The following is a 14,963-nucleotide window of genomic DNA, read 5'->3' on the forward strand; positions in this document are numbered from 1 at the left end:
AGTGTTGCAATGTAGTTGTCATAGACAATGGGTGGCAATGTAGTTGTCATAGACACACAGTGTTACAATGTAGTTGTCATAGACAAACAGTGTTACAATGTAGTTGTCATAGATACACAGTGTTACAATGTAGTTGTCATAGATAAACAGTGTTACAATGTAGTTGTCATAGACAAACAGTGTTACAATGTAGTTGTCATAGACAAACAGTGTTACAATGTAGTTGTCATAGAGACACAGTGTTACAATGTAGTTGTCATAGATACACAGTGTTACAATGTAGTTGTCATAGACAGTGTTACAATGTAGTTGTCATAGACAAACAGTGTTACAATGTAGTTGTCATAGAAACAGTGTTACAATGTAGTTGTCATAGACAAACAGTGTTACAATGTAGTTGTCATAGACAAACAGTGTTGCAATGTAGTTGTCATAGATACAGTGTTACAATGTAGTTGTCATAGACAAACAGTGTTACAATGTAGTTGTCATAGAGACACAGTGTTACAATGTAGTTGTCATAGAGACAGTGTTACAATGTAGTTGTCATAGAGACACAGTGTTACAATGTAGTTGTCATAGACAAACAGTGTTACAATGTAGTTGTCATAGACAAACAGTGTTACAATGTAGTTGTCATAGAGACAGTGTTACAATGTAGTTGTCATAGAGACACAGTGTTACAATGTAGTTGTCATAAACAGTGTTACAATGTAGTTGTCATAGAGACACAGTGTTACAATGTAGTTGTCATAGAGACACAGTGTTACAATGTAGTTGTCATAGAGACACAGTGTTACAATGTAGTTGTCATAGAGACAGTGTTACAATGTATTGTCATAGATACAGTGTTATAATGCAGGTGTAGTTGTCATGCTATGACATAAATGTAGTTATTGACACACAGTGTTAAGATGTAGATAGCTGTCACAGATACACAGTGTTACAATATTGGCATCACAGGTATACAGTCTTACAACATAAGAAAATGAAGCAGCAAGAAACGTCACAAAGCATGCATTAATATAATAGTTGCACTAAAATTACAATTAGGACACAGTTAAAACAAAACAAACTTACTTTCTAAGGAATGTATACAGACCTCTGTCAAAAAACCTGAAACAAAAATAAATATGTCAGTACAAAACAAGATGGAGTCATTGAAAAGCTTTACCACTCCTTAACAAAATTGCCAATTGTTTGGCATCCCATAGTACAATATCAACAGGAATTGAAAAATGACAATAGAACAGTCAATAGTATGCACACCAGTTGATGGTTTCAATAATTGCAGTAAGCTATAAATTAAACACAAATCATCTTAATTTCAAACCTGCCTGATATGTTGATTAGCTATAACCATAACAACTTCAGATTTGAGGTACTTTCCTTTTGGCTTCTACAGCCACAGGGAGGAAGATGAACGACTTGGAGATAGTCAGAAATATTTTTCCTTTCCAATAAATTGATTAACATAATTACAAAATCTTGAAGTTGATTGATTAATATCAAAATACTAATGAATGTTGGCTGCTAATGAAATGACACAGAAATTGTGAAAATAACCCCAATTATCACCCCAAAATAATTACAGCATAAAAGTCACCTACTTCCACATATCGGAATATCGGTAGATGTACGAGATGCACTTTGGTCCAAGTGGTGGGTCAAGGTCGTCTAGTCTGGCCACTTGACCTGGAAGGTCATACAGCACCAAGTACTTGACCATGAAGTACTGACCCACCGTGTAGCCGATGCCCACAAGGGCCCACAGTGACATCTCCTGTACAGCGGTGATGTTGTGAAGCAGGCCGGTGTAGTACAGGTAGTGATGGGAAAGCTCCAAGAAGAAGGCCCAGAAAAACACACGTATGAATCCCTTTATGGAAGTAATTATCCGGTCTCTTGTCCATGCAGCTGGGGGTGAATTCATCTGAAACACATCCAATAATTTCACAAATACATTTTTAATTTTCAGGTATTGATTCTGACACAAATCATATTTAGACAAGTGTTTTTCAAAACCGTATTTTACATACACATCGTAAGGCAATATTCTTATATTCTACAGACCAATTTTATTTCTTGTTTTACGTATTTTTGTCCTCAGAAAACCTAAAGGCAGGAGGGAAAAAATTTTTTTAAAATCACCAGTCAAAGTAATATTCCTTCTAAATACTCAAAGTATGTTACTTTTGGCAATTTATGAAGTGTATATGGGGCAAAAAACAATCTAAACACAAAATTTCTTGTATGTTTACATTTTTGGCCAATAAAAACATTAGGATTTTATTTTTTAAGTGGGTAAAATTAATTTTTATTTTTTTCTTATTCTTGACAAAATACGACAGGCGGATCCGTAAAACAAGAAATAAAATTGGTCTGGCCTAACCATGAAAAAAACAACATAAACTATAAATGATAGGTTCAACTGATTTACCATCAAAATTTACCATGATAAAAAACGATATATATAACTGGACCCAGGTATTTGCTGCTGTATTGTGCTCCACCCTGCGTACCCTGATATACTCGTGTGTACCCTGATTTTTTAGATTTCACAACAGTCTATGTCATATTATGTATATACAAGGCATGTAAGGCATTCAGCATCATGGCTGCTCCCATGAGAATTTCCAAGAGGAACTGTATGAGTGTATTTAAGGTGTAACCTTGTCTTCTGACTGATTGCAATGATGTCAGGACATATCATATTAATTTGAAACACAGCATGGTTTTGCAGGTACACAGATATACAGTGATATGATCTCAATGGTCAGTGTGTTGAGAAAATATCTAATTAAGTGTATTTTGTGGAGTTTTGTTAATAATGTTACTAGTAACTTAAAAATCTTCTTTAGAGAAAATATCGGACAAAAATATTTCTAGGATATCACCATATTTGTTACTGGGTTATCTTCCAGGGGTGGAAATAACCTATTGCCCGACGTCCGAGTACAGTGTTATTTTCTGTCGGGCAAGCAAATTTGTATATCACACTGTACCGGTGTCCAGTTGACTTTCCAATGTAAATTATGTTGTTTATTTAAAAAATCAACAAGAAAACGGCCGGTACAGTGGAAAAATTATCAGGGCAAGTGATTTTACATGTGCCACTGTACCGAAGTACACTAGCAATTTTAAAGTTATTTCCACCCCTGTCTTCCCTGCACAGACTGGTTCAATCTAGACAAAGGTAGTTTCATCTCTACCTGTGTCATTGCCAACACTCTAGAGTAACAAACATTTCATTTATAACCAGACCCTAACAATTCTTGATATAATATTGTTACATTTTAAGAATCTCTACCTGCAGTTTAAACTTGTCATAAGTGATGAGTGGTCCAGTGAAGAAGAGAGGCAAATAAAACATGTACAGCAAGAGATCTGCCACGGAGAAGTCGTCATTGTCAGTTGTCTTCTCCTTGGAAACAGAGTTATCCCCCTTTGCAGCAATGTATCTGCTTCTCTCGAGACTGAAACTGGCATAGCGCAGAATGACCAGTGCCAACACAAATATGAACAGGTAGTATCCTTCCCTTGTTTTCGGGATACCACAAAGTTGTTGCTGAAATGAAAGAAAATATTCAGAACTAGCCCCCGACATTTATATTCAGTAGACTCAAATTATCTGAGTTTCTGATTCGCAGACTTAGACAAAGTTCTTGTTGCTAACGGGAACAATGTTAAAACAAGTCGTTGCTGTCCCAAACAATATATGCTTTGTATCATTACATAAATATCAAGCTTGACTATTAAAAAGATGATCTAAGAACAAGGTGAGGTGAGGTGAAATTGGGTTTAACGTCGTGCTTGAGAATATTTCGCTCATATGACGACGTGCATGCGTGTGTATGTGCGGCTGCTTGTACTAGCACAGACTTAAGCTGGTTTTATAGTGCTAGCCCACTGAGATACCATGCCGCAGTGAAGCATGAATACCCCACTCAGACACATTATACTGACTCCGAGCCGACCGGTCCTTATTGTACCCATTAAAGCCGAGCGCCAGGCAGGGACCAACAAGTACCATATTTTAACGTCTTTTGGTATGACGTGGCCGGGGATCGAACTCGCGACCTTCCGCTTTCCGGGCGGACGCTCTAACCACTACACCACGGAGGCGGTTCTAAGAACAAGGATGTGTATAAAGGAAATGTAGAATATTCCGAACATATTTTTGTTAATGCTGCGGAAATGAGACACAGAGGCAGACAGACTGAACTGAAGGTCAATATTCCAGCAACCATCGTACGGCAGATGATTTTCATGCTCCTACAGACTGACTGGCACAACACTTAATTTGGGAACAAAGATTTACACAAGCAATGCAAAGGCATATTTTTCCTTATTCCTCCTAATACGCAGGGTGACTCAGAGTTCCAGTCACTGTTTGATTGTTTTCCCCAATGAATAAATTGTGCAAATAACAATTGTATGGGACATTATTGTGTTTAGTTATTGTGCTGTTTGATGTCAAGGATTTCCTTCTGTTGTCTACATGTCTTTGAATGTTCATGATTCAATATGCAGTCCATGACTGACTGACTGACTGACTGAGTTTGGTTTTACACCGCTTTTAGCAATATTCCAGCAACATCATGGCGGGGGACACCAGAAATGGGCTTCACACATTGTACCCATGTGGGGATTCGAACCCGGGTCTTCGGTGTGACGAGCCAACGCTTTAACCACTAGACTACCCCACCGCCCCTGCAGTCCATGAATTATAATTGTTGACATAGTTATTTTTAACAATAGACATAAATATGCTTTCTGTGTTTACGAATTAAAAACATAAAACCAGTGAGCATACTCAGAAAAATCTATTACGTAGTTTATGTTTATGCCTATTTAAAGGAAAATATATTGGCATCAATAAACTTAACCATACCATGAGTGGCGCAAATGCTTCATAGTTGAGAGTAGACAGCAGCAGAAGAGTAACAACCCACACCAGGACGAAGCTGCCGACCGAGGACGCCAGGTAGCAAATACACCCATGTGAGATGAAGAACAACACTGTTCGGTAGCCCAGGAGATACGACACACTCACGAGGGAGTATGTCAGAAACACTGGCTTTCGAAGCTGGAAATATAAACACAGATGAAGATTGAGGACAATTTTTATGGATATACAACTTCTTTATTCGACATAGTTTCTAATGACGTTTTCAAGCAAGTTGTCAATGACATTAGAATCTATGTCGAAACGTCACCTATACAGAATAAAGAAGTTGTATATCCATAAAAATTGTTCTCCTTCTTCATCTCCTCAACTTCTAGAATGCCAATCAAAGAAGAAAAAAACACAGGTGTCATATAGCCCAGGAGATGAAACGTGTTTATGAGAGAGTATGTCCTGAACAAAGCATTAGGAAACTAAAATGAAAAAAGAATTACGATTGTTGAGCAGGTTTAATCATTAAGTAGATGTTAAAACCAATGCAGAAACATATCCCGTTTATCAGACAGGAGGTGCTTTAATGACAAAGTTTCAACTACAACATTCTATAGCCAACGCTTTAACCACGAGGCTACCCACCGCTCTTATCAGACAATTTTATTCATTTAGCATTTAGCATGTTATCTCATCTGACGGTGCCAACTTACATGAAGGAACCGTCTTTCAACAATCCGAGCAATGATGATATGGCCAATGCCCCAAGGAAGGAGTTTCCAAAGTAACCTGACCAAAAATTCCATTCATAATTTGAAATGTCCTGAAAAATATATTACAGATAATGGAACACCAAATACAATATCAAATTGATTACAATAAAAAACAACAATCATTTTGATAATATAGAGTATGTGAGTTGTTTTTACATAGGCGGATCCAGAGGGGGGTGCAGGGATGCACACACACCCCTTTTGTCCTGAAAGTTTATTAAATGACCATTGAAACTCTCCTGAAATTGAAGTGTGCAACACCCCACCCTCCACCTCCTTCTCAAAAGAGTGCACCCCCTCCCCACCCCTTCTAAAAAAGCTGTATCCGCCCCTGTTTTTATGTCTGTCGTTTACCACTGCACTGAACGATATCCCATCTACATATCAGTGACTGTAATTAATGGAGTCTGGCCCAATCCAGTGGTCGATATTGTGAGCCACCATTTCATTTGATCACAAACAATCCACCAAGTTGGTGAGTCTGTCTGCTGACAACCTGATCCATTTATTTGCTTCTCACGATCAACATAGGTTATAGGAGACCAGTTGTAACACAGAATCCCCACATGCTTGTTTTGTGATAAAATAACGACATTTTGAAAATAAGGCTTTAACTGTACAGAAAAGACATGCAGATGATTCAGCGTGAGACAGAAAAGACAAAGCAAAGTCATGGTACCTTCTTTTGTCCCAGGAATGACCAGCCATCAATGAAGTCGTCTTCTGTCAACAACCACTGATAGTCTGAAATAGACACAGGTAACTGTACACTCAGCACTCCTAGGGACAGCGGGGTGGCCTAGTGGTTAAAGCTTTTGCTCGTCATGACAAGGACCACACATGACGATTCCCCACACAGGCACAATGTGTGAAGTCAATTTCGGGTGTCCCCCGCCATGATATTGCTGAAATGTTGCTAAAAACTCACTCACTCACTCACTATACATTTCAGTTTCAATACTACACAACTGCAATTCAATGCAAATAGAGTATCTAGAATTTATCTTGCCATTCTCAAATGAATGCAATCGGCACTGAAGTAAATAGTGATAGAAAATTCCACAATTTCAGACTACAATATCTAATCCGCAGACATGATAACCATCAACAATATTTCATAGCTTGGCACTTTTGACATGAATTGACATTAGCCTACCTATAATTGAAAATATAAATGAACATAATTCCCATTTTTTTACAAAAACAATTGTTTCCCAGTTAGCTTGGTACAGGGTACTGGGGGGTGGCATCTTCACAGAGACATCGTCTGAGTGAGTGAATATTGTTTTATGAGATTATCAGCAGTATTCTGGTGTATTAAGTAGGGCTGCACAATATAACCGGTTTACCGGTGTTTACCGTATCAGACATGAAATCGATACGTATTGCGATACCGCGATCGAAAACCGGTTTTTCGACATGCATTCGGAAAACTTTGTAACACTCGGATCTCTTCGGATAATTCCGTTTTTCACACCGAAAATCAAGTTAAGTTCGGTTTGAAATTGTGTTCTTAATTTTTGCTCAAATGTTTCGCAAAGTATTTGATCTGAATGTTATATATATAGTTACTCATTAATGACCAGTGATCCCTGATATGTCCTGACCAGGTCAAGTTGCTGTCTAAAATCTCGGGGTTTTTTTGATAGTGGAGAAACTAGTTCAAACTAGTAACCACTGTGTTGATATTTTCCTTGTTCCCTTCATTTTAACATGATTAAAAGTTTTATTAAAGTTTAATCAAGCATAGTGATTTTGTTGTGTTTTTTGCTTTATAAATCAATAACTCGATTAAAGTCTGGTTTTGGTGAGAGCATTCTTGCAATATGACAATGATGATCACAATATATGCACTATGTTCATGTAATTTCATATTCTCTGCAATACAAACCACAAGCTTAGTCCAATGGAAGCATCAGTGAGGTCTGAGATTCTGTTCATTAGTGTCCTTGATATGTCTGAGAGTGTGTTCTGATAATTGTGTATTTGTGTTTGTATAATCAAGTTGGAACTCTACATATTCATCTAAATTCTGAGTTAGTTCCCCTGTCAACACATAACGTTAGTAATCTGGGAACGTTATGTGTTGACAGATTCTGAGCAATAGTGTTGGGAATTGGTTAAAAGCTCATAATTGATGATTGGTTCATTACCACCGATCAATCATCGAAAATAATTGGTTAGCGTCATTTATGAAATTTCTTAATGCACAAAAAATAAGGAAAAAAACATAGTTATTTTGGGGTTTTGGGCAAAATTTCACATCTTTAAAGGATGACTAGTATGTTAGGAACATAAATCTCTTGGTGTCTTTAAGATAAATTCAATCATGACTTGGAACGCTTGTAGTGCTTATGAAATGTAACAGACAAAACCAACCTTGTGAAAAATATTGTTGATGAAAACAAGTGTTCCAGAATTGTTTGTGTTCGATTATGAGAAAACATGATCGATTGCTTGGTCGTTTAGTCACTGCGACCAATCTTCGATTATTTCAATTAATCGGATCACCACTACTGAGCAATAGAATCCATAATTAGCCTAGCATCTGTGACCAATCTGGGACTCATAAAATAACAGGTTACAGTGACGTTTTACTTGAATTACAAGTTACACGCAGCTGATTTCATTGGATACCAAGTGTAATTGCCCTATCATAGTCGGAGGTTTTCAAGTTCCATCAATCATGACAAGTGCTTACATTGAGATGCTTGAAACAGCTTGTATGTGACATACAGTATGCTGCTGATTCCGGTGATCATGTAGAAGATGGATTCTGGTAGAGGAAGTCGTCCATGGAGTCGCTGGATGCCGCCGCTGCCGGAGGCTGGACACACGTGAGGGAAGAAGCCAGATGCTGAACTCCTTGTAGCCATCGTGGAAATCTAAAGTAGTGAATGATTGGTTGGTTGATTGCAAGTGAGTGAGTGAGTGAGTGAGTGAGTGAGTGAGTGAGAGTGAGTGAGTGAGTGAGTGAGTGAGTGAGTGAGTGAGTGAGTGAGTGAGTGAGTGAGTGAGTGAGTGAGTGAGTGAGTGAGTGAGTGAGTGAGTGAGTGAGTGAGTGGGTGAGTGAGTGAGTGAGTGAGAGTGGCGCAAAACCATACTCACTCACTCTTTCATTGGCAGAGATGTTATTTAATGCAATTTTGCAATTTCAAACTATGTATTAAAGTCTCACCTTCCTTTCTGGTCCTACTATCAATTAAATACAAGTCACATTCAAAACTGATGTGAACTTGATTTGGGTTTTGTTTGTTTTATGTCATGCTTCTAATACATTTTGATTGTATATATGTTATATGTATATGGGACGGTGGCCTTCATACATAATAAAGATCTTTGACTTTGGGTGGACTGTTTATAGTCAGTTTTCGAAAATTACTGACATTTACCACAGACTTTGGACTAACAGCCTCTCAGTGGTCGCGTGCCGATTCGTCGAATTTCTGATTTCAGAGTAGTAAAATACATTCAAAGGATTGGCACTGTGATCTTAGCTATGAATTAGTTATCAAAGCATTGGATCATACCAAAAAAAAGACGCAAGGGGTGTTGGATGGTTTGATTCTCTATATCTTTGTACTTTTGTACAGTATATATCTTTGCCTACTCATATGATACAATTAGAAATTGATGCATTAAACATATGTTTGGACTCTCTATATTTTTGTACTTTTGTATTAAATTGAAATTGATGCATTAAATAAAATGCATTCATAAGGAGAAATATATAGTTTGTGATGTTCAAACTTCTCGAGTAGTAATTTAGACTTGGTCATAAACCTGGGAGTATAATAACGTAAGGTATACAAAGATCGCACGGTAGGGATTAAACTTAGGTCTCTCTAATCTCAGTTATCTTTGTTATAAAAATTGCTTAACACAAGGTAAGTTTTTCATTTTGGTTGGCTAGTGGTCCTACAAACTTAACCAAAAAAATGGGTGCTTTGTATAATATTCTGGTAGATACTTTTGTCTGCTCTCCTCATACCTAGGACATACAAGGAGGACATGGAACTCGTCGGCATCTGTGTTTCACCGGAATATGTTCTTGTTCATTAAAAAAACCATGTAGTCTAATCCAATACAAGCTGACCCCTTAATTAATGAACTTAGACTCTCCCAGTGTGTTAACACATCCTGAAATTCGACCCATTGGCACAGAACCACTCAAGCATGATTCGACGGATCGGCACTGCTGGCTGTTCAAAATTCGACGGATTAGGCCGTAATCCTCTCAGTTGGACCAGATAAATCCCTGATGGACTGAGCATCCCAAATACACAAATATGACATCTCATTTCACACCTGGTATTAATTACATCAGGGCCAAGCAGGATTTATAAACTTTCATTGCCACATCAGACTGTAAATGATTAGCCTCAGGGCGCATTAAATTACTGATCATCAAAACATAAAACTTAGGACTAATTTTCCAAAGTAATTTGTATGCCTTTGAAGTTTAATAAACCAGGCTCTTATAAGTTATATCTTGTGCAGAAAGTTTGTCAACTAGCCATGAAACTACAAAACTTCTTTATATCTCAGGAAGCGTGCAACAGTTTTCACATAAGACTTACCCTGCTACACAGCTGAATCAGCTGCCATCACTACTGCACACATGTTGAATTACAATTATCAACTATAAATCTGAATGGTCATAATTCATGTGGTATTGTGCATGAATATTAATGCCATATAATAAAGAAGGGAATGGCCTTATAATGTGCATTATCCCCAACTTTTGTTACAAGCCTTTAATATCAAGATTACACTTAGATTTTTATGGAAATTTATATTATTTTTTCCTACAATTTGTAAGGTTAACATAACTAAATGTGAAAGTCTTCACTGACATAAAATACAAGTAGCCCTAAAAAATAAATGATCAGGGCTCCAGATAATTTTTCAACATCAGGAGTACGTACTCCTTATTTTTCAATATAGGAGTACTGGAAAAACTTAAGAGCACATTTAGAGTACTGAATGGAAATTAGTAATCAGTATTCTTGTGTTTCGTTTGGGATATGCACCACAACATTGCTACTCTTGTGTAAACAGGTCAATAAACAATAAAACAATACTTTTTCATATAAATACGTCTGTAAATGATTCGTACACCATTGCTGTGGTGCGTATCTGCTACGTTTTCAAAATTATTTCCTACCGTATCGTGCATATTTTTTATCCGTACATACGTCGATACAGCCCTTATCTGGAGCCCTGAATGATGTTAGTTTGTGACATCACATCAATATCATCAATGACATTATACAAAACATATATATATTCTTGTCTTGTGTTTATGATCTCTAAAATGATACTTATCCAGTGTGCCACATCTACTGAAGATCGAGTTATAGGTTGTTTAAACAAAAACTCGATCAGCATACAACATTCCTATAAGTTGGTGGTTTGTAAATAGTCAAGTCTGGACCATACAATACTGTGACTGGCATCACAAGCATGTCGTGATGAGCGTGGATCCACGTGCCCAATTTGTCAATATTTCCAGTTATCCAAGCCCAAGGTTTGAGACAAAATGATGACTTAATAAGCAATGAGAATGGACCAAACTTAACTTCGTGATAACCGTAATTAAGTTCGACACAACGGTGTCTTACTGTAACTGGGATACGATCACGCTATCAGCAACGTCAGCAAAGCTTGACCTTTTGTGCATCTTTCGACAAGCATTGATAACTTCGAGGGTTTGCTACACGTATCGTGGATATTTACCCGGATCCCCATGTTTTGGATGCCTAATTTAACTAGCATTAAACTTTTAAACATGTTGAAAAGCGTCTGTATGTCGTCTTACCTTTCCGTCTGAAAATTCCCCTGGCCTGCACTTCGTGGGTCGACAGTATGTAGAAGGGTGGGTGTGGCAGTGTGTGTGTGTGCCTCACATCAGTTCCACTGGTTCAACAAAGCTTTCTCCAGTAACGGAACTACATATCGTATGTCACTCGTGACACTATTAGTAGGTATGCCACGCAAGTGTATCCTATTACATATCGCATGTATGCGTGGCACCAGGGGTAGGCTCGTCGACCAATGCCATTGCAGCCTGATAGCATATGAACGTGCCAAATTTCGCGGGGATTGTAAACAAGGAAGTAGGGGAGATAACTACCAATTACAGAAACGCTGGCTGCCCACAATTTATTACCTCTTCACGGCCATACATTTACTGGAATTAGGTAAAGGGATTTTGTGCATTTATATTTTAGTAGCTCATAAGTAATACTTAGTACATTCAGATTCAAAATATACAACTTTATCACAACAGATCCAATTTTTATAACTAAGGTTGCATTTCATATTACAAATTGTACAAGTAGATTCGAGATTCTTCCACAGAATGAATGACCAGGTGTGCTCATAAAAGTTCTGTGGGTTTTTATTTATTGGTAACTCTTTCAAAGAAAATACAAAAAGAAAATATGATTAAACATTGAGATTGGCATCCACGTTACGGCATCCGAAGTACATCTCTGCTTATCCGCCGTACCCTACCAGGATATTGGCGCCGTCGTCAGTTACAGGTTCTGTTTTTTGTTTTTGTTTATATTTTTATCAATATTTGTCTTACAACTAGCGAAATCAAAATTTGTTTCTGAAGATAAAGTAATTTTTAAAAAGAAATATTTGTGCTTGAACTTACAAACAAACGTAACTTGGTCTGGATAAGGCAAGTCATTTCAACTACCACGTGGCGGGTAATGAATTGGATTACGCCCGAGTTTGTAAAAGTCGGAGTGAGTGAGTATTGTTTTACGCCGCATTTAGCAATATTCCTGCCATGTCACGGCATGGGGACACCTAAACTTGGCATCACACATTGTAACCATGTCGGGGATCTTGGGCGTTATTCGAAAACTTTAACCACTATTCTACCCCATGGCCCCGTAAACGACTATGTATGGCAGAACACACATTTAAGGAGATAATTTTAGTAGGGACGAACTTAAATCATCAGGTGTAGTCAGTGTAACTATCGAATTAAGTTACTTCTCTAAACTGTGGCAGATTCAGGTTACAGCCAGCCCACAAGAGAGGCGTAGGGACTTGGATTTGGTGTAGAAGGACTGTACCTTTTTGCTTGCATACAATTATTTCATAGGAGCCGTACTATGCACTTTAATACGAAAGACATTTAGTTTTCGGTTTGGAACGGATTTCGTCTAACTCCAGGGCCTAGATTTTCGAAGCTCTCTTTTTCGCTAAGATAGTCGTGAGTTAATGTTAGTATGGCACTTACGACTATCTTAGCGCTAAGAGAGATTCGAAAATCTAGGCCCTGATTCGAAGAGCACCACGCAAAATACATGTGCACGTGGGCATACATGGCTATACCTATTTATGAGCGGGATTCGTTTTGGGCAAGGTATACCTATTTCTCTAAGAAGATATTAATATAGTTTCACAATATAATGACCTTTAACTAATATCAGTTATTATTACCGTAGTTACTGAAATAAATGCTTCACAATTCGTAAAATGATGTTTCTGCCCATTTACCGTACACACCTTAACACAAAATGCAATTCTTTTAATCACCGATTTAAATTAAAACTGTATTAGGATATTACTGCATGTTTCCAAATCTGTCACAGATGCGGCAGATGTGAGTGCGGAAATTTGTAATAAAACACCTGAACCTTTCGTTATGGAGAGGAGCAGAGGAAACACTTGTGACGTAATTTGTAGTGAGCTGCAGAGGTGATGGTGCTTTGTATAGCGGTCTGAACCTGATCCGACTGATTAGAAAATACACGAGTCGATCCAATGCCATAAAATATTCACGAATTTTGTAAACCGTGGTATTTTTTTTAATATGTGTTTATTGTAATGTAAAAATAACATTTTTGGTCGATTAAAAGACAATCTGAAACAATTACAAATCTGTGTAGGGAGATAGGTCTATGTCGCAAAATGGCCATAATTTAGATCTCTGTGAATACGCCTTATAATAGCCTTGCTCCAATGATGTACAGAATGCTAAGCCCATGGATGTATAGTAATTCTATCCTTTAAAGAGGCCGCTCTAGATAAGCTAACAGTACATAAGGATGCCAGTCTGTTATTTATATATTTTAGAAATTATCATATAAACTATCAATTATTACCTTAGAGACTTGTACAAGTCTAGCCTTATAAGCCTTCCTGTGATTGTTTGCAACTAGATAATTGAAACTTTTCAATCAGCTATCCAACGTGTTTGCGACTAGATAATTGAAACCTTTCAATCAGCTATCCAACAGCTATCACTTTGTGGCAGCCAACACACTCAAAACTCACCTGCGGAACGCCAGTAGCGTTAACATTTCTTTAACATTTCCACACTCAGCAATATTCCAGCTACTCACGGCGGTCTGTACATAATCGAGGTAGGACAAGACATTCCAATGATCAACAGCATGAGCATCGACCTACGCTGACATGTGTGAACTAAGTCAGCGAGCCCGACCACCCGATCCCGTTAGCCGCCTCTTACGACAAGCATGGGTTACTGAAGATCAATTCCGACCTGGTAGTTAACATTTCTACCAAGGCTCTACATATTCGTCTCAAATAGTCTAGTAAGTGCTCATATAGGGCATAACATTCGCATCAACTATCTGTAGCGATATGAGGATTGGGATCACGACAGACCAGTGCCCTATTTCTACTAAGCTCTGCATATTCGTTCAAAGGGCTAGTCGTAAGTTCACTTAGGGCATGGGTTCTCACGACTATCTGTAGGGATATATGGATTGGGATCACGACAGACCAGGGTGCCGTTGTACAAAACAACCTTAGCGCAAAGACTACCTTAGGTTTATGTTAAGGTATGGGAGTTCGGTCACCTTAGCGCTAAGAATGCTTCCGTTGTACAAAGGGATCTTGGCGCTAAGGTGACCGTAACTCCCATACCTTAACATAGTCTTACGACAGACTTAACGCTAAGGTTGTTTTGTAGGACATCCAGGGGCTCCTTTCACGAAGCAACCTTTACTAAGGTTAACCTTAACTCCCATTCTTTAACATTGGACTAAGGTTACCTTAGTGACTTACGATCACCTTAGTGCTTTGTGAAAGGAGGCCCAGGACTTGTACTGCAGTAACTCATCTTCACTGGTGAAATGAGGTATTGTCTAGATTTCGGAAGCCGATGTGACCGAGTGTAGGATTAGGCAAGGGCAAGATTCAGGATTCAAGCGTAACTGGACATGACCGCTATGGAGGGGTCTCAATCATGATTTGGGGTAGAATCAGTACAAAAAATCTGGATGAACGGATCTCAG

At 38.1% G+C, this 14,963-nt stretch overlaps 1 protein-coding gene across 1 annotated transcript in view; it reads right to left on the reverse strand.

Moving 5' to 3' along the window:
• Nucleotides 1-14,963, reverse strand: part of LOC124273675 (protein-cysteine N-palmitoyltransferase HHAT-like) — a 43,560-nt gene that overhangs the window by 7,064 nt on the left and 21,533 nt on the right. The window contains exons 5-8 of the mRNA XM_046708949.1: nt 4,895-5,089; nt 3,311-3,568; nt 1,611-1,933; nt 1,081-1,116 (exon numbers count right to left, since the gene is read on the reverse strand). Of these exons, the coding sequence (XP_046564905.1) occupies nt 1,081-1,116; nt 1,611-1,933; nt 3,311-3,568; nt 4,895-5,089 (812 nt within the window). The remainder of the gene's footprint in view (nt 1-1,080; nt 1,117-1,610; nt 1,934-3,310; nt 3,569-4,894; nt 5,090-14,963) is intronic.

The sequence above is a fragment of the Haliotis rubra genome, unplaced genomic scaffold (genome assembly GCF_003918875.1).
Source record: "Haliotis rubra isolate DU_JTF1 unplaced genomic scaffold, ASM391887v1 Scf183, whole genome shotgun sequence".
NCBI classification, from domain to species: Eukaryota; Metazoa; Mollusca; class Gastropoda; order Lepetellida; family Haliotidae; genus Haliotis; species Haliotis rubra.